This window comes from Euwallacea fornicatus, chromosome 9, assembly GCF_040115645.1.
Source record: "Euwallacea fornicatus isolate EFF26 chromosome 9, ASM4011564v1, whole genome shotgun sequence".
Classification (NCBI taxonomy): domain Eukaryota; kingdom Metazoa; phylum Arthropoda; class Insecta; order Coleoptera; family Curculionidae; genus Euwallacea; species Euwallacea fornicatus.
The window spans coordinates 189,323-208,939 of NC_089549.1; the positions used below are offsets into that span (position 1 = coordinate 189,323).

The 19,617-nt window shown below is 38.6% G+C and overlaps 2 protein-coding genes across 11 annotated transcripts in view; one reads left to right on the forward strand and one right to left on the reverse strand.

Annotated features, from left to right (window-relative positions):
• The window catches only part of cac (cacophony), a 50,669-nt gene that overhangs the window by 12,187 nt on the left and 18,865 nt on the right, over positions 1–19,617 (reverse strand). For 5 of the 10 annotated variants that reach the window (XR_010732434.1, XR_010732432.1, XM_066285691.1 and 2 more), the window contains exons 3-22: positions 12,719–12,946; positions 9,549–9,654; positions 9,352–9,491; positions 7,816–7,916; positions 7,521–7,676; positions 7,239–7,462; positions 7,083–7,186; positions 6,010–6,125; positions 5,786–5,947; positions 5,548–5,580; positions 4,923–5,138; positions 4,654–4,868; positions 4,390–4,602; positions 3,507–3,931; positions 3,155–3,457; positions 2,834–3,100; positions 2,634–2,777; positions 2,375–2,576; positions 2,140–2,304; positions 157–267 (exon numbers count right to left, since the gene is read on the reverse strand). Coding sequence is in view for 5 of the 10 variants with exons in the window: in XM_066285691.1 (XP_066141788.1) it covers positions 157–267; positions 2,140–2,304; positions 2,375–2,576; positions 2,634–2,777; positions 2,834–3,100; positions 3,155–3,457; positions 3,507–3,931; positions 4,390–4,602; positions 4,654–4,868; positions 4,923–5,138; positions 5,548–5,580; positions 5,786–5,947; positions 6,010–6,125; positions 7,083–7,186; positions 7,239–7,462; positions 7,521–7,676; positions 7,816–7,916; positions 9,352–9,491; positions 9,549–9,654; positions 12,719–12,946 (3,631 nt within the window). In the remaining 5 variants the exon portion in view is untranslated. Of the gene's footprint in view, positions 1–156; positions 268–851; positions 963–2,139; positions 2,305–2,374; positions 2,577–2,633; positions 2,778–2,833; positions 3,101–3,154; positions 3,458–3,506; positions 3,932–4,389; positions 4,603–4,653; positions 4,869–4,922; positions 5,139–5,547; positions 5,581–5,785; positions 5,948–6,009; positions 6,126–7,082; positions 7,187–7,238; positions 7,463–7,520; positions 7,677–7,815; positions 7,917–9,141; positions 9,243–9,351; positions 9,492–9,548; positions 9,655–12,718; positions 12,947–19,617 lie in introns of all 10 variants that reach the window. The other 5 variants (XR_010732433.1, XR_010732435.1, XR_010732436.1 and 2 more) reach the window with 5 other exon arrangements.
• Positions 11,692–12,541, forward strand: LOC136341089 (uncharacterized). Its single transcript, XM_066285702.1, has 3 exons — positions 11,692–11,950; positions 12,001–12,193; positions 12,244–12,541. The coding sequence occupies exons 1-3, from the start codon at positions 11,816–11,818 to the stop codon at positions 12,498–12,500; spliced, it is 585 nt and encodes a 194-aa protein (XP_066141799.1). The 5' UTR covers positions 11,692–11,815; the 3' UTR covers positions 12,501–12,541.

Consider the following 19,617-nt stretch of genomic DNA (forward strand, 5'->3'; position numbering starts at 1 on the left):
GAGATAGTTGGCAAGAACCATTGACCTGATATGGGCTCTGATTCGGCTACACTTCTTGGCAGATATCTCGACCTTTAAAGGGTATAATTCTTTCTCCAATTCAGGTCATTGGTTTTGGCTATTCACAGCCCTTCCTCGCCTCTCACGAACATTTACCTTAAATCCGAAGGCGATAAGCTTCAAGATGGTCTCGCACAGAAAAAAGAACGTAAAAAGTATGTTCATTACGGCCAATATGTCCGACAGGAGGGGCGGGGACTGATGATACTACAATAAAAAAACTTCGAAATGTAGCACTAGGCCTATAAGCTACTCAAAAAGCTTAATTCACTGCCTACCTTTTCAAAATAGAGGGCGCACACGGTTAAAAGTCGGCAACTTCCAAACATAATTTTGCCCAAACTCTTAGTTTGCCCTTCTGTTTAAGGGAAGACTTAAGGGTTTGGTGGATCGCAGGATTTTATCGAGATTTATAAATACCTAGTCCTGCTGGTGTCGGGTGTGATAGTGGTGTTCCACACATTGCGCATGCGTCAAGGACTACAATAAGCAATAATATAATCTAAACTACATCAACGCCTAACTAACTACATGCTTCTACGCTACATAAATTCAAATAAGTAGTTGGAGTTAAAAACTAAAACAGCACTGGCCAGAGGAAGTTTTCTGAGTGAACTCGACCAGTTCTGATACATGTTTTCATGTCGGTACAGGCTAGGCTTATCAGACATCAAAATTCTCTACTCTAAAGCCTTAATTCTAGGCTTCCTGCGAGGTGTGCGCTGCATATAACTCGTGAAACTGCTCACATCTCGCAGTTTCTGACTACTCTGAGAGCTCCTAAGTCTTACCCTTACTCCGAATGAAAGTATCTTCAAAAAGCATTCTACCGTGAACATTCCAGTGAATCCCCAGTTCAAATATTTTAGGCTATTGGTGTATGTTTCACTCTGATTGTTAAACTGTTGACATACATAGCAAAGAATTTAGTACAGGTTTGGCTAATCTAGATCTATATTATCGCTAAACTACCACGTATGTTTGCGGCCCTTAAATAGATAATCCCTTTCTGCAAACGTGTGTGTTTTGAGGGTGAAACCACCCTTTGAAAGCTGGTAAATGAGTGACTTTTGTGAAAAAAAACATTGACATGCATTCAATCCTTCTTCTCGGCTTTTTTTTGTGTTTTGTATCGATTTTGATGAGTTGGTGGAAGTATTTAGAATCAGCAATGGTCTTTTTGCAAGATACTTCTGTTATTTATCAAGGAATAATGAGCCTAAAAGACTTATTGGGGTTCCAATGTGATGCGGGGCCAACAACACTGAATGAGCGATAACAACCCCTCTAGGTAAAGGGTAATGGAGGGTTGTTCATTTATTAATTTGCACCAAAAAAATTATTTTTTGTTTGAATTTTCTCAATTTTTCAAAAATTGTATTTCTCGCTTTTCGGGTGAATCAAGAATCTGATTGTTATTCTAATTACACAGATGGCTGCTCTGAGAGACCTTCAAGCTATGCCCAAAATATCACTGGCACTGTTAACTGAAAAAAATCAATTAGAATTTACGCAATTTTTGAAAAATTCTCCAAACTCCACTGGGTCGAATTTTGATTGTTTTTTACGGTCATAAAAGTCCTGAATGTTTTCTACGAAATACCTAATTGATCCTCTAATCTAACGGGTTTACTTAAACTTAGCGAAACCAAAACCTTATCACGCATTAATAACGGAAGTGTCCATTTGTTAAATTATGGTGACTTACCATGGAGATCTATTCTAAAATGGCTCGAAAGCAGTGTTGTCAAATGCATTTTGCCCATTTACCCCTCCATATTATACAAATGTGAAAACGTGTTTGTGATAATGTTTCAGTGTATTTAAGCGTAAATTCATCTTCAGACATATTCGTTTATTGTTTTTTTGCAAGACTAATGATGTGCACATTCGCCATTTTATACAGATGCATTCTCAGCCGTGTTCTTGTGTTCGTCATGATTCCCGAGGGATGGCAATTAGCTTGCCAGATAAATGCCAAAAATTTCTATGACGCATATATTTGGCAATCCAATCATAACATAAGCTGCCGACTTTTTCTCACAAATAAAAATTCCTATTCTTCTATTGAGAACTTACCTTCATCATCAGCAATAATGTATTGAAAACGATAAGCATCATTATGAAATATTCGAAAGGGGTGGAAACTACAATGCGCCATATTTTGTATTTGAGGCTGTTGGTTTTGCCAGGCATATATCTTTCCAGAGGCCTCGCCTGAATACAGAAGTCTATGCAAGATTTCTGAAAAAAGCGACATATGTTGTAATTTTCAAAAAGGACGATTTTGAAGAGAGAAGAAAGAAGACAATACCTGATTCTTGTCGATTTCTCCGCTTTGCAATTCGGCCTCGCCCTGTTCTTGGAAAGTGATGATGATCAAAGCCACGAAGATGTTAACGAAAAAGAAGGGGAACACTACAAAATAAACAATGTAGAAAATGGACATTTCTATTCTAAAGTTCTGGATGGGTCCCTGGTCGCTGTAAGTGGCTGCCATGGAGTTTTGCAGCACCCTAAAATGAATAGTTTTGGCGGTAAATTTGGTGACAACCGATGAGGCGAATATTTACGTGGGCCATCCTTCTCCAGTCTGCACAGCAAAGAGGGTAAGCATAGCCATTGCCACGTCATCGTAATGAAATTTTCGCTGCTGCCATTTCCTCTCCTCCACTCGAGGCACGTCACTATTTTCCTCATAAACAAAGTATTGGCCCCTAGAAAATTGCATTTATGTGTAACGCATAATGCTGAGATAATGGAGGGGACTCACTGGCAGGCGGCTTCTGTTATCTTACTTCCATCAGTGCAGAAGAAAAACTTTCCGTTGAAGAGTTGCACCGCAATCACGGCAAATATAAATTGAAACAATATGTACACTATAAGAATGTTTATCACATTTTTCAAAGAGTTCACTAAGCAGTCGAAAACTGCCTTCAATTTCGGCACTCGTTTTATCGTTTTTAGGGGCCTGAGCACGCGCAGTACCCGGAGCGACTTGATCGTTGAGAGGTTGGCACCTGCCGCTCCACCTCCACCCCTGGAAATTCCGCTCATTAAACAACTCTTTTACATTCAAAAGATTCCAACTAACATGAAATCGAATCCCATGGAGACCAAGGCACAAACAACTACAACTGCATCCATAACGTTCCAGAATTCCCGCAGATACGAGCCTGGATGAAGAATCACGCCCAAATCGATCACTTTGAGGAACATCTCAACTGCAAACACTCCAGTGAAGGCGTAGTCGAACTTATCCAGAATGTTGTTCCTGAAGGAGTGCTCCTCTACCGGGTCTTCAGCAGCTAAAGCGGCAGAACTCATGCAGATCACCACCATGATGAAGAAATCGAAATAGCGGAGGTTGACCACCCAATGGGCGGCTCGACGAATTCTGCCATTCAAATCATTATTCAAAAACAATAAATCAATACCGAACTCACGGATTAGTAGACGATAAAATGAACATGCTAGAATATGGCAGCATTGGTTTTGGCCCGATGATTTCCTCTTCCTCCTCCACGGGTTTCTCCTCCCGCTTCCTCCTCCTGCTAGAGGTGGGACTAGGAGGGCACACTTCCACGCGAGGATTACTGCCCTCCATTTGCAGGGCTTCCATCTCCTTTTCTAACTCCAGCGCCTGTTTCTCCTTGTTTTCCTCGGCTTGCTCCTCTTCGGCAGCGGTCAATTCTTGCGCATTGGCCAAATTGTCCACCGCGATGGCCAAGAATACGTTCAGCAAGGTGTAATTGCCGAACAGCATCAGAATGATGAAATAGAGGGAATAGACCATGCCACCACTGTTTGGTCCTCCGAGGGCGTTGATGCCGTTATACATGACCTCGTTCCAATCCTCGCCAGTCAGTATCTGGGAAGAAATGAGGTCAGTTGTGTTTATTTGAAAAAATCTTGGGATTAGCTCGGATTCGGTTGACATGGGATGAGGTTAGCTTGCGTTAACCAGATCACAGCAGGCTTTAGGGTAAGATCAAATTTTTCTCTTATCTTTGGCTCAAGTCTCATAAAAAAAATTAATCGCTCTGTATTGTTTTTTGTTAGTCTTCTTTGTGTCGCTTTGTAAATATCGTCGTTAAATTATCTCCTCAGGATATTTCTTATAAAAATTATTATAGAAATGGACAAGATATAGACCGATGGAGAAACGAATCAAAATGTTCCTTCATTTTTTTTTAAATCAATTTTGAGTTATTGAATTATTTGGACCACTAAATATAATTTATCTGCGGTGGCCATCAGGATGTTTTTGAGGTTTTCGAGGGGATTCTGCATTAGTTTTCACCTATTACGTCGAAGATCTAGTCTTACCTGAAACACCGTAAGTAAGGCAATGGGAAACGTGTTAAAGTTGGCCTGGGGCGTTCCCCCATCAAAGTTGAATTGTCCCCCAAAGAGTTGCATCCCCAGCAGGGCGAAGATAAGGATGAACAGGAAGAGGAGGAATAGCAGCGAAATTATGGACCTCATGGAGTTGAGCAGCGATATTACTAAGTTGCGCAGGGAGGACCAGTACTTGGTAACCTGAGGGTTTAGATTTAGTTTAAAGAGTCTAAATTTGTGAGAAAATGTTACCTTAAATATCCTCAATAGCCTTAAGGCTCGTAGTACTGATAACCCGAAGGATCCCCCTTTGACTGCGCTCCATATAACTTCGAAGATTGACCCTGAGATGACTACGCAATCGAATCTATTGAACGCCGATTCAAAGTAAATTCTTGGTCCGAGAGCGTACATCTTGACGAACATTTCTGACATGAAAAGCCCGAGAAAGACGTACTCAGCATAATCTAGAATGGGCTTATTAATTGCGCAAAGCTGTGGACGAAGTTGTGTTTTTTTACATAAAAAATCATCCAACCATTTTGGTTGGCCGTGATACTCAACAGCAACACAGAAGGTATTGAAGAACACTAGCATGATGACTGTCCAGTAAAAGCACTGGGTCTTGACCATGTGCCTGATACTGAACCGGAATCTTTTTTCGGCCCTCCAGAACCGGGCGCAGGCCCCCTGGCCCCGGGCCCGGGTTTTCATATAACCGGGTCTTCCGAAGCCTGCTAACAAAACTTATACTTCAACATTGGAGGCCATTCTAAGACCTCTTGTAGTGAGAATATCTGGCAATTTTGTAGAAAAATCTACGTGTCTAAACCAACTATTAAATCTAGCATCTAGGTCAAGACTATGAACTAAGTTCAGAAATTTGTCTATTCTAAAGCCCATACCACAACTACAAATTCGAAGGCATGGGCTTTTGGCTACAGATCTATGGTTTTGGAAGAGAGCTACGAAAGAATAAGTAGTAATACTGGGTACCAGCCAAAAGCCATGTTGTTGTAGTCCAGATTATTAAAAAATCATTGAATCAAACATTTTTGTTTTTGACCCTGAAGCGTTCTACTTGGCGTATACTCGTATTAATGCAACGAAACTAATGTTGGTTTTACATTATCTCCAGCTGCATACCTTTTATCTTTTTGTTAGATTCTGTAAGAAACACTGGGAATTAAAAACGTATGTCAGTTACCAGGAAAATTCACTTGCAGAATGCCCGCACCTTCCGCTACTAGTACTAGATGAGGACATTCTGCATTCATGCTGAAGATTTACTTAAGACTATTCTGATTAAATAGGGTATCTATTTTGTTCTATTCTATTAGATCGTTTATTCTATTCTATGTTAATAAAGTCGCACTCTTCTTACCATCGTCAGCCACATCCTCCTCTTCCTGCTCCTCCTCGGTGTCGGTGCTTTTGCTCTTCCCAATCTTCTTCAATTTCTTCTTTTTGGCAGCTCTCCTTCTTGCTTCCATGATGTGCATCTTTTCCTCCTCCGTCGTCCTCTCTTCGGCCAATATTACTTCCTCTGCGAAATTCGGTGCATTAATGAAAGAAAATGTCGTTAAGCAATAGGAGACGAAGGCTTACCAGCCTTGCAAATCCATTGCACGTAGCCATTTAGCTCTCTTTCTAGCTGCGCAGCTCTTCGTAGCTTTAAAAACTCTTGCCTATTCTCTACCTTTTCTCTCTCTTTGGCGAATTCTCTAAAGGGAGACAAATGAGGTGTTTAGCATACTAGTGAGTTTTGTGACAGCCGTGAATTTTTTGAGTTGTTTTTAGCTGCCCGACTAGCGAAATTCTACATTGGCGTACTTAAACATCTGTTGAAATAGCACTTACAAAGAAGCGATAATAGAGAGATTTATTACACAGTTTGTGAGGCGCTACTGATTTTTGATTTTCAAACCAAAATAAATCTACCATATTTTGTGTTGTTCAAGAATTTTCTAGCTCGAAATTCGGGTCTTCAGTGTCGCTCTTAAAGACTTAATTTATTTTAACTGTTTATGTAAAAAAACGAAACAACCTTTGAAAGAAAATCATCATCTTTATGAACCGGCACTGCTGCATAGTATCAAGTGTTTGGTTATTTTTCACCTTGAATTTGAAATATCTAAGGACGTAGTTTTAGAGTCTTAATTTTTCTTTTGCATCTTAAAATAATGAAGGGGAACATCGAATAATGATGACCCCTCCTCCTTTAAGAGGCGCCACTGAGTTCTTAATTTCAAATCACAATAATTTGCCACATTTTGGGCCATTGAGGAATTTTCTTAGTTAAAATTGAATGTCTACAGTGGCGTACTTAGTTCTTGGCTGCCACACGAAATTGACTTTTGGTCAGTACAGCAACGTCTCTATATTTGAGGGCTCCAGTGACGTACACCGATTCGCAGTTTTATGAGGCAACGGGCGAGTTTTATTATGCTATAAAGCAGGAAATTGCTATTTAGATCTGGCTCCTAATTAGCACTACATGTAAATTTCTTCTTAAACCTGCTTCGGTGATCCAGGCCAAGTACCTTCCAAAGCTCTCATTAAACCGATTTTTCGAACGCGTCTTATAAAATTTAGCCCTTCGTTCCACCCTTAAGCGTTCATTCGAAAACTCCCTAAAGATGGTCGTTCATTTCAACCCTCAGCCTTATACCTTTACTTACCCGCTGAGGACACCCAGAACTAAGTTTAACATAAAAAAGGACCCGAGGACTATCAAGGGCACGAAGTACATCCAATTGTAGTAGCTCCCGACTGCGTCATTCATCTGCAAGTTCTCGTATTAGTTGCAGATGATGGGGTTTAAATGGGGAGTATACCCAGTATAATATGGCAGTCCAGCCTTCCATGGTGATACACTGAAACACCGTTAACATGGCAAATCCGATGTTGTCAAATGAGGTGATCCCGTTATTGGGACCCTGCCACCTTTCCAGACACACGCTGTTGCCGTCCCTGCACCAGTTGCTACCCTGCGATTTAGCCTCAGTTTCATTGTCCGTATTGCAGGGAACTTCTTCCTCGTTTTCCTTAACGATTTCCTCTAAAATCTCTTCAAATTAAACCACCCGAAACCAACCCCCAGAACTATTTAAACTCGCCTATATCATATAAACTATAACACGTTCTGTGTAAGGCTCCAGAGTAAAATTCCAGTCCTATAATGGCGAATATCACAATGGCGAATAAAACTAATAATCCTATTTGGAGCAGCGGGGCCATGGCTTTGATGATAGACTTCAGGACCACTTGCAAACCTACACAGGAGAGAAGTAGTATAGCCATAGTTCCAGCAGAAATATTGAACTACAAGACTTGATTTTGATTAGATATGATTCTCTAATATGTTCTAATAAGCTAATAACAGACGGACTATGTTACTACAAGTCTACTTACTAGGGATGCCAGAGACTAGCTTCAAAGGTCTAAGTACTCTGATAGCTCGCAAGGTGCGCAGGTCCACGGTTTCTAAGTCTTGTGGGAACAGGGTGAGAAACCTAGAAACAAAACTAGCCTCTAGCGCATCTACTGGAACTCTAGTTACTATATAAATTAGCAATAAATTTTAATCCAGTCATTTCCAGTTTTTATAAGTAGAACTATTCTAGGTATGTTATCTACAACATTGATGAAGGGTCATAATGCTCTCCTCAAGCCCCCCTTAAAGGGGTGGATTTCTTCGTCTCGTCTGTGTTGTGAAAAGAAAACAGGAAAGCCCATCTGAGGGGTTTAGAGGGAAACTTAATGGAAGAAAACTCAATAGGAAGATCCTGGATCGAAGCAATCATAAAGAGCGCTGAAAAGAAACTTGAAGTTGTGGAAAGTGAACAGTTTTTGTATCCTCACCATTTACAGTGGTTTTTTGAATGCAGTTAAATCGCTTTAAGAAGCCTGGAATTTGGCGAAACTGCGTGGACACAACCAAGGTAACGAACAAGACGAATTTGGAGATAATGCCCAATCTTCTTCAGAGGGCATTTTGGTCAAGTCTCGATACATTTAAAAATCCTCGTAAATAGGATAATGAAACGAAGTTTACGTGAAAAAAAATGAAAAAGTTATAGTTAGAAACCTCAGAGCATTATTATCAAAGAGATAACTAAAGAGGTGGTCGAGCAGTAGATATTAAAAAAAAAGTTGAAGACACTGCCCGATCTTCAGAAGAAACTGTGAAAAATTTGAATGTTTTTGAAAACCCTCACTAATTCGACAACGAGGCTAAGTTTATATGAAGAGTGAAGAATGAAAATATTCTACATTGAAATCTCATACCAATGCAATCAAGGAGATGAAGAAGAACCCGGAAATGAAGCAAATGATCGAGAAAGAGTGCAAGACACTGCTCGAATATCAGAACAAGTTTTAAGAGAGTTTCAGCGTCTTCGAGGTCTTCAGACACATCCACCATGAAAGAATAGAAGACGGAGTTTGGTTTTCAGAAGAGGTCGAAGATTTTTAATTCCCTTGGAACTCTCCAGACTCTCAGATTAAAAATAGTGAACATCTAATCACTACAAAAATTCTATACAGCTAATAGCTAACTCTAAGTTTGTTCTAATCTAGATTTCATTCTAAGTATCAGCATCAGCCACCTCGAACAGCATGGACCATATAAAACCCAATCTAATAAACACCAATCCAAATAATCATAATATCTTCCGGTCAAAATCTAAACCTGAGCCGCTATCTAAAAAAGGTATTTCCCGACGTTTCGGCTCTTACTTGGTATCCTCGACACCAACTTCAAGGGCCGTAACACCCTAAAGGAGCGGAGCATTCGCAAATCCACGTCCACGTTTGCTTCCGCGAAGACCGTCATCGACCTGTCATTGATTTGGGTTTTGTGGTCAAACGGCATTGACGACCAGATATGTTTATAGAGGGGTTGTGGTCCAGAATGTTTCCAGCTCAGGCTTAAAATCTAACACTCACCCCGTTAACACCACGAAGAAATCCATGATGTTCCAGATGTTGCGAAGGTATGAGCCCCGATGTAGGACGAACCCTAAAGCTAGGATTTTCAGTGAAGCCTCTACGCAAAATATCGCTAAGAAGTAGACTTCCGTTTTTTCCTGGAATTTCACGGAATATTCAGTTGAAATTTTTTCCAAGTTTTGTGGGAAACTCACTAGTTTTTGTGCTAAACCGGTTTTATCGGCACAAGGCAGATGCTCTTCCAGTGCTAGGACTACACAGTTGGCAATGATTGTCAAAAGAACGGCATACTCGAACGGAGTAAGTAGTCAGTTAAGGAAATATTTTAATTGAAAATTTTAATCGATCTAGAAAATTCCTGCAAAGAGCCTACAAGTAATAATTAAAAAAATAAATAAATTTAAAAAAAATATATATATATATATATATATATATATATATATATATATATATATATATATCGGATCATCATTAGGGAGATTTTCCATGGTGATATAAAGTATTTGTTTACTTTTAATAGCAAGAATAGAAAAGGGCAAAACCAACGAATTCGCTACCACACGAGCGCTTCTCGTCCCTTCCAAATCTTATCTGCCTGTCCTCTCTTGGTCTGGACTTTTTCGAGATCTCGCGAGTCCTTCAAATCCGAGGGATAAGCTACCCCGTGAGTCGCCGTTTCCCAAGAACAGCTCGCACGCACGGCCTCGCGACTGCGCCCTCGGTGGTAGCGACCTCGTTCGACAGTGCTTCGTCTTAAGATTGCCTCCTCAGCCTGCCCTTCGTCTTATTATCAGCTCTTAACGTTACACTTTATAACTTAAGGACTAATAAATCTCCGACATATATGTATACACACACTCTTTGTCGACGGAAACCCATATTTTCTCTCTTATTTCTGGTTGGTTCAGGTTAGTTCATTCGAACGACCCTGATTTTGTACAAAATCAGGGTCGTAAAAGGTAAGTAAAATGGAATGAAATCTTAGTCGCAGCGAAATGAGAATGATAAAGTGAAAAATTGACATAATATTTCATAATATTTCTCGCCAGTGCATGCTGATATATACGTGAATTCATGGGATAAGTCGGAGAAGTGTTATTTTGTCTTCTCATGATAAATAAATTTCCGCAACACTGATTACCTGTCCTTGTTTTATGAACACGTAGCGCTGGAGAAAAAGCTGTTGATGAAATCGTTATTCACAGATACTCCTTCGCTTTCACTAGACATACATTATGTATAGCGTAAGTATACATATGTATATACATACAGGGTTAGTTACGAAAACACTATCGTAGTCCAATGAGATTTGGTTTCAGCCTAGAATCGATAATTTCAAATTAAAGCAAAATTTTTTAAAATAACAGCATTTCCGGACATACGGGAATATCTGTCAAGTTTATTACATACATATGTATATATATTCAAAGTTTTTGTATATGGTACTCCCTAATTTTTTTTCGGATTTCTCTTTGCTTAGTTCAATTGGTATACTCTGTCCAGAATCGATCCAGGAAACCTTAATAATATTGGATACAGAACTAAATTCTAGACTCAAGTTATTGAGAGAGAAGCGAACTATTGAGATTTGAAATCGTGCAATTCCGGAGCCCTGTTTCGGTGATTGTAGAAGACCTTTTATCAAATTGAAACACATCAAACCTCCGATTCCCAAATTCGCAACGGTTAATACAGAGTGCCGATTTCTTGGGATCTTGCGGTTGTCAAAATGATCGATTTTTCCGGTGTGACTGGGAAAAGGTAAATTTCGGACATAAGACCATTTGCACAAATTGGCATTAAAATTTAGCGAGAAGTCCGGAAATGAGAAAACAATGAGGAGTTTTTATTTGAAATAGCGAAGTCGGTGGCTCCTTCCGTCATAATCGAAAGTACCGCCATTTTCGATTATTTTACTTCGATTCGACGTGGTCAATTCTAATCCTAAACCAAGTTCCATTAAGTTACGATAACGGCAACAATCAACGTTGAATTTTTTTTAATGAACGGGTTACGCGGCTAACACTCTCTCTTCATGGATGCAGCATAATACAGTAAGTAAAACTGAGATTTCACTAGTGTCATTATCGCTGCTTTTTCGCACCTATGAACATTCAATATTTCCATTTCTTCGCTCCACTCGTTCATTAAAAAAAAAAAAAATCTCGAAAAGCGTTTACGCCTCAATTTCGTGCAATTTTAGATACGATTCACCATTTTTTTTTTAATCACTAAAACAAATTTAACCATAACAAATAAATTAGTTAACTGACTGTTGTGGCCTGTTTACATGATTACTTTTTTAATCGCACGACGTCATTAAGCTATCTCATCGTGAATGTGTAGTACTCAGTCACTTTAGTTCGTTCCGTGGTGTCGTGTTGACGTTTTATCATCACTTAATCAGTAATCCAAATATTCCATCTAAATTTAAATTGTTCGAAGCTGAAAATAAGTAACGATGTCGGGTATGCGTTTAGGCATTGTTGCCGCATTGTGCGTGGTTGCTGCAGCCAGTGGAAGCGAGCTCACGTCTATATACGACTTTAAGGCTATAGATATACATGGAAACGAAGTTTCGTTAGAAAAATACCGGGTAAGAGTGTGCCAATGTCTGTTAACGGTTCGTTGTACTAAAGTCTACAGGGTCATGTTTGCATAATCGTGAACGTGGCTTCAGAATGCGGTCTAACGAACAACAACTACGATCAATTGAACTATTTATACAAGCGATATGGTAAAAGTGAGGGTTTGAGGATTTTAGCCTTTCCCAGTAATGAGTTTGGAGGCCAAGAGCCCGGCTCCAGCGAGGAAATTCTGAGATTTGCCCAAAACAAAGGTTGGTAATACAAAAGTAAACACACAAAAAGTGGATAATTATCGGTTTAGGGGTGGAATTTGATCTATTTGCCAAGATCAAAGTCAATGGAGACGACGCGCATCCCCTGTGGAAGTACCTAAAAGCCCAACAGGGAGGGTTTTTAGTTGACAGTATTAAATGGAATTTTACCAAATTTCTTATCGATCAGAACGGGCAAGTGATGGCAAGATACGCTCCGACTACATCACCGAATAGCATGGTGGAGGATATGCAGAAGTTGTTCGAAACCGTTAACGCCACCGAGAACACCAAAAGAGAGTTATAAGGCTTTGTTGTTTAATGTCGAATAAATAAATTTAAATAGTATCAGTCGACTGATATTCCTGCCCAGCAACGCTCCAATGCAGCTGACGAGGCTTCAAAGCAAGTAGAGCGATTTACGCGAAAATGCAAATAAAGCAAAAACGAATTAAAGAGGCTTCTCAATATCGATTTTAGATCGAAGCTATTATACCATAGGATTTTTTGTTTTAAAAAGGATATGGCCACTCGATGATGAATCTGGTGTACCTCCGCACGATGTTCTCCTCGGAAAAGAGGAAAAGCGAAGAAGTCCCGCCTGGGTGGGGGGCCTGTTGGCCACCCATCGCGTCAGCTGACGAGCTGCCCAGCGCCCCGCCCAAGAAGGTGCCCCCCGCCCCCGCGAAGTGTCTGCCGGACGCTGTGCCTTGTGCGGCCTGTAGTGCTGCTGCCTCGTGGGCGGCGGCCAACCTGAAACAAAAAAAAACAAAAAACAAAATCAAAAAATATTTTCAGTGTTACACATAAAAACCGATCGTTTGAACATTTTTCGACTTCTGGACGTAAGTGAGGATTGACTGTCTATTATCGTTTTTAAAAAAATGTTGAAAATTAATTCTTACATATTTCTAAAAAAGTTGAAAAATTCGGTATTTTCATCAAGCCGAATGAGACAAAAAATACGTTTATACACAGACAACAGCCTAAAATGGCGGTCAGGCTTTAAGCATTAAGTAGCTCCTGCGATTCGAGAAGATATTAAAACGCGTCGCAAGATTAATAAAATTAGAAAAGAAAGGCAAAAATACATTTCATAATAACTCTTGTTATTTCGTTCTGCTCTAACTATAGAGCAGAATGAAAAATTAACAACACTTATTTCAAAGACGTATATTTTCATGGAAATTTGAGACAAATTCGATTTAAATTGAACGTTGGAAAAAGGAAATAAATTTTTTTCGTGTACTTTCCAACGCGTTTAACACAAAGTGTTATCCGTTCAGAAATCTCCCTTATTGAATTCTTCATAGGTTGCGGACTTATGCTTAAAAGATACTCTCGAATAATTGTGTCAAGATGAAGGCCATCACGGAAGTGTCTTTGTTTATAAACGATTTGTTTTAAAACTCCTCATAGAAATTCCAACGGGGTTAAATCAGGTGACCTACATACATACTTGTGATTCTACATCATCAACGTTTTCTGATTGTTTATGACGCCTTTTAAAATTATTACCTACTGAACCGGTTAATTAAAATATAGCTATTAACCTAGTGCCCATCGCTTACTGAACGTCTCTTTGTGGGTGCTGGGTAATAAACGTAGCAGCTACTTCTGGAGGTGCATTTTTTCAAAAAAATCAATGCAATCAACAAAATCCCCCCGAAGAAGGGACATATTGCGTGTAATTATTTGACCACTTATATTTTAACAATTTATTGATATGAAAAAATGGTTTTCGTGTTCCTTAAAAACTGGCTTATAAATAACACTTGTTTAAAAAAAAAATTACTGATATTTGGTTATAAATGTATTGCTACGTGAATTAGTTTCATAAAAATAATGAAAGAAACTACCCTGAATAATTTTTATTAATAAATTTTTTCATAAAAATTTTCGTTCTCACGCAATTTGAATTCGGGCACTTCCGGGATGTGTCTGAAAGTTTAGTCAGTTTTAAGACAGTAACAAATTAAAACGACTTATTAGCAACCGGAAATGACCAAATGTTCACGTTGTGCCTTTAAACAAAAAGCCCGTATATTTTTATAAATTTTAAGACTACGTAGTCGATCCTTTTCGAAGAGTTTCTGCATACCTGTCTGAATTTGATGAATTTTAACGTAGCTTATGCTGATCTGAAACCACTTGTTATCAATTTGAAATTACATCATTTCGATTCTGAATGTACGAAAAGAAAGTATCTTTTTAATTGTGTCGCCTTCGAAGCTAATTGGAACCTGTGAAACGTTGTGAATTTTGAGACATCCGAGGCGACGTACCTGGACACATCAGGTACCATCTTGAGGAAGGATTTTATTAAAGCTATTTAGTTCTTCCTCATCGAAACTTATATTAGAGAAAGGTCAATATTTAGAAATTGAATATTACTCTCCGTAGGTTCGAGCATGCAAAGTCATGCCAAGAAACGATGTCCAGGTATTTTAGAGGGGCAATTTAAAAAAAAGTGTATTTATGATTATTTCGACATCGGGAGCATATATCGGAAAGTTGGCTTTTCACACCAATTACACAGAATATATCCACAATCTGCAGACTTATAAATAAGTAGCATTACAGCTTATACCGATTGTTCAACCTCCTGTCCGGGGGCATAAATACCAACAAAGAGCCTCAAGACGAGGCGATAAAAACTGTAGAGCGTCGGGACGTCGGAGGTCTTCTACAGTTGGCAACGATATCGAGACGTCGGGCGCCATATTTGCTCCAGATTTATGAGATATTAGGAAATCCTATGAAGGGTCAAGAATAACAAATTTAGATCGGGAAAACAAAACCTACGCAGATGAGAAACGGAATCTGAGTCGATGTAAAGTTTTGTAATCCACATGTTTAATCATTAATAATTGGCTTAAACCGTAAATTGGGAAACCCCCTCGTCGATGGCTCCACGTGTCTTTTCCAGTGACAATTTCACTGATTTCAGGCCGCTGATCAAAGAAAACGGGCTCCACGGGTCGTCGCTGAAAATGCTGCACCAATCGATAATCTTTAGCGATGTTGCCACGTGGGGCAAATACGTGTCAGAAGGGCATTGGCCTAAATACGCCGCCAACGGAATATTTAATCTTTGAATTTGGAAACGACTAAATTACTGTCGGTCTCTAAAGGCTTTTTTGAAGAGATTGAAGAACGTCCTTTGAAATTCAATACTTTCATGCATCGAAGCTGGTCGAAAAAAATCTTCTAAAATGGCGTTGACAAAGAACCAACACAAACATATATGGAATTTTTCTTCCCTTTAATTTACGTCAACAATTTGGCCTGAAGTAGCCTAATTTCGCTTGATCTGAATAATGCAGTGTTTAACCTAAAAATAGTACACCTCCAATTACTTTCTCAAGGCTTAATTTTTCTTTTAATAAAGCCTTGAGGCGAGTTATTGTGCAACTTCCAGGGGATTTCAATAGGCCTCAAATGCAGGTCGAAACAGGCCACCGGTAGAAAGGATTTAATTCAATTGTAACCCCCATAACGCAATTATTAGGTTATTGAGTCAAATTAAAGAAAACGTTATAAAAAAGCGAATTATGGGAAATTTCGTGCTCTATTTAGATGCTCTGGATACAGCAACTTTCCATGTTTTTAGAGAGTCTAAAGTTGACTTAACAATGCTAGAAATAGATGGTCTTGTTTGGAAATATGCGATTGCAGTGAGACAAAATCTAGTTTAAATTGGCATTAAAAAAAATCTGATTTTTGAATTGACTGAACGTTCGTAATTATTTAAATTTTGAATGTTTAAATATAAGTGTATTTGTATGACTTACATCGTATAGTATATATAGTATTGCGGTGACTCAATGAGACTAAAGAGGTGATAATTACAGATGTATAGAGAGCCAAAATGGCGACGAAAGTGTAAATAAAAGCAATTTTAAGCATTAGTTTTGGGAATTTAAGAATCGGTTTTTAGGGAATTTAGAACCGTTCTCTAGAGACTTTGCTTCTCTCTAAAATCCACATTCTTCTATTATTCAAACCTGACTTTTGAAAAACCGCAAATAGATTTCGGAATTTGGCAATTATAAGTGCAGTGAGGCAAATAGTCCTTAAAACATAGACAAATCAGGTTTTAATACCTCATTTTTAGGGACATTTTTAATGATTTCGTTAGCAGCGTCGAAGATTCACACTTTTCCATATTTTGGCTGTTTGAATGTGAGCTCTCAAAAACGGAAAATAAATCAGAGAATCGAATAATGAAATAGGGAAATTTCTAGCCCTTTTTTAGGGACTCTGGCTCTCCACGGATCCCCATGGTTTCATTGTTTAAACGTAACTTTACAAAACCTGAAAATAAATGAGCGAATCTGGTAATTGCCAGCAGTTCAGTGAGGCAAAATAGCCCTGAAAATAGAAATAAATCCGGTTTTTAAAATTTCGTATTTCGGGACATTTCTAACTTTTTTTAGAAACTGTGTGTGTCCATACTTTTCCATGAGCTAACTGTCTAAATGTGACTTTACAAAAACTGGAAATAGACGAGTGCAGCTTGTAATTTCCGGAACTACACTGAGCTAAAATAACCGCGAGAACAGAGACAAAAACAGTTTTTAAAGATTGGTTTTTGGGACATTTCGTATCCTCCTTCACAAGCTGTCGATGTTTATAACTTTTCATGTTTTTATTGTTTAAATAATATAAAAAATAGAATTGCTTTTTGACATTTCATAAATTTAATTGGAGGGTCTGTACCTCTTTCTTTTTGCCTAGGTTTTCCTTTCAAAACTGACTTTCGTCCAATGCAAACATATTTCCAAAATTCACACACCCATTTACTATTAACTATAACCAGTTTAAATATCCGCAGTCATTTCGTATCTCACCCCACGATCTAGTATCAACTTTGCACCGATTTTAGGTCAAGGGAGCTGCCCTATTTGTCCTATTTGCTGTTGTTTACTACCAATTTCTTTCGGGGAAACATTCAGACACAGCAATAAACAACATTGAACTGTAGTTCTTGTTTTGATACGAAATCTCGCAAATAAGGTTTGGTTCCAAAAAAGGGCCATAGATAAGACCAAAATGTTAATATTGGAATCCATTTTATGTGGAAAAAAGGCTTTAAATTCACTGGGACATAATCTTTCATAACATTCATCCACCGTTCTCTAAAACATAAAAATATTGATGGGTAACATTTGTCCTGAAATTTTACATCTAAGTACAGAAAACCATGATTAAGTTTTTAACTTGATTATAGTCCAAAAAGAGACTAGATTTTTCTGAAAAATTCAATAGATTTCTCTTTAAGTATTCTATAAATAACCCCTAATTTAATTATTAATAGATCCTAACCAAAGAAGGCGATAAATGCTATAGCACCCCATGAGGGACGAACATAGTGGTACACATTATCAATTAAAAGGAAAAGTGTCAATAATATGCACTCTCATTATACTGTTTGCAGTAGAAACTAATTCCGGGAAACAGCAACTTCAATTCAAGTTAAAAGCTTGCAAAGAAGCGAGACAGAGTGAGTCCCGATCTGTCAAAACCACGGGGGTGAAATTTGCAACCCCCTTTGTGGAAATTGTCGCAAATCACCGAAAATCAACCTTCACTACCCACCTTTGATACGCAAAAACTAGGAAAACATATCTCCATTTTCGTTAGAATAGTGTCAAAATCCAGTGTCCGTCACTAGGGGCCATGATGCGATCCGTTCCATCCATGGTTCCTGCACCACTATCACTAAACAGGCGCAAAGCTATAAGCCACTACATTAAGGACATTTTCCGCACTTTAAAGGGTTCTTTGAGTTTCCTTCACAACGAAACACCTCGATTTTTCGCACCCGCCCGCAGTGAGTTCTTTGAGGGTTGAGTCGGCTGTTTACGGAGCAGTTCGGGGGCATGAGAATGCGTTGCAGGGCGTCGCAGGAGTCAGGACAGGCGTCCCGCGGGATTGTAGTTGGGTCATAAGGACCGGACTTGTTGTGTTGAGTGTTACCGGACACCCTAAATTATCCAATCAAGCCTATCTGTTTTTTGAGAAAACAACATTTTTCAAGAATTTAAAGTCGTCCTGAGCCTCAATATTACAAGGAGTAAATTGAATTGAATTTTGTGTTTCCCATCAGTGTTTTGCGGGTAATTTTTTTACAAGAACGTCCCTGGTAATGGATAGCGTGGTGGATCCGAAAGCGCGCGCACCGGAAACTCCGGGCATCCGTTCCACCACTCCGGAGCTAACTCTCCGGTCATTCATGCTTTCCATTGCCGCACTACAGACGACACGCAACACTCTCCATGCATTTCCATCCTGGAGGAATTAAAACTTTCCGTTTACTACATGTAGGAGCCCTTTAGCGCCCTTTTATTTCACTTTTCTGCATTGTTACAACTAATACTGAATTTGAAGAAAATTCGTGAGAGTAATTTCTATCGACACATCGTTAGAGTGGTAGTTATAATCAAAATGAAGGAATGTCTAGAATTATACGAACTTTTAGAATCTTATTAACAACGAATAATTATTCATGAATATTTTAATCGAATTCAGTGGAAAACCTATGTAGATTCTTGAACGAAACACGTGTTCGCCATAATATCCAGTAGCAGACATTTATTTAGCTGAATCACCAAGAGATGGCGGCACATATGAAAACTAAAATCGTTTTGCCTGATATTTAAACATTTCATCGGGTTTTTAAGAAATTTTGAGAAACGTTCTTAAATTTTTCGAGCACCCAAATCGTTGTCTAAAGTCTTTTGAAATTAGTTCAACTTGGTACCTCTACACAACGGCGGATTTTCAAAATTTTATTTTTTACGGATATCTTCGGAAATAATCGGAACTTTTCAAATTTTGAAAAGGCATTTTGTTAAACTTCATATTGAGCATCTTTGCCCCGATTTAACCGATCTTGCATCTCTTATGGTTACTCAAATCCTATTGATTAACGTCGAATCTGAATAACCCCGTATATGCTATATATTTTAAACAAACAATGTTACAACGGCGAGATCTAAAGCCGACTGAAGAATTGAATTTTTGAACATTCATTTTTTGAGTCTTCCCCAAGACGTCAGTGGTATTTGTTTATTTTTGGTGACTTTGTCTTGGAAATTCTAAAGTAACCAATAATGAGTTTTAATCGATTTTCGGTAGCATTAATTTCCATTAAATTGTTTATGATTTTTTTGGCATAGTTTCAAATTCCTAAAATAGATGATCACATCCAAAACAAATTGTACGTATATTGATATTCTCAACAAAATTTTAAAATATCTTTGGGCATGTCTATGACATTTTTATAGGTTAACAGAAACATTTTTTCTATTGGGTAAGTGTAATCCATAGGCAATAAATACAAGCTTAATCGCCAATATCACGGCAATACGATGACATTTCACCACAAACCCATAAAAAAATCGAGTGCTTCAAAAAAG